Genomic DNA, 356 nt, shown 5'->3' on the forward strand with positions numbered 1-356 from the left:
AATGGCTGCAGTCCGTGCTGGTGGTTGGATAGAGAACGGATGACTTCAGCCTGCGAGGCCATGGCGTTGCGGATGCTCTCGGCTTGCGATGTTAGTGTGGACTTGACGAGCTCTGCCTGGCTCTGGCTGATCATGGCGCGCATGTTGTCGGTGGGGTGCGGGCGCATGTGGTTCATGACGTCATGGTGGCTGGATATGGAGCGCAGGGCGTCCGACGGGGAAGGCATGCGGCCGATCCCGGACTCCAACTTCTCCGCAGGCGTTGACATCCGGGAGGAGGCGTCGCTCTGGGTGGACGGGGAAGCCGCCATGGACATCGGCGCTTGGTGCTGAACCTGGTGCTGCATCTGGTGCGG

General features: G+C 63.2%; 1 protein-coding gene across 1 annotated transcript in view; it reads right to left on the minus strand.

Annotated features, from left to right (window-relative positions):
- Positions 1-356, minus strand: part of LOC119593788 (zinc finger protein 628-like) — a gene marked incomplete at both ends in the record, with an annotated part of 90,218 nt that continues 89,862 nt past the window's right edge. Inside the window, 1 exon segment of the mRNA XM_037942812.1 lies at positions 1-356. Within this exon segment, the coding sequence (XP_037798740.1) occupies positions 1-356 (356 nt within the window).

This window comes from Penaeus monodon, chromosome 32 (genome assembly GCF_015228065.2).
Source record: "Penaeus monodon isolate SGIC_2016 chromosome 32, NSTDA_Pmon_1, whole genome shotgun sequence".
Lineage (NCBI taxonomy): Eukaryota > Metazoa > Arthropoda > Malacostraca > Decapoda > Penaeidae > Penaeus > Penaeus monodon.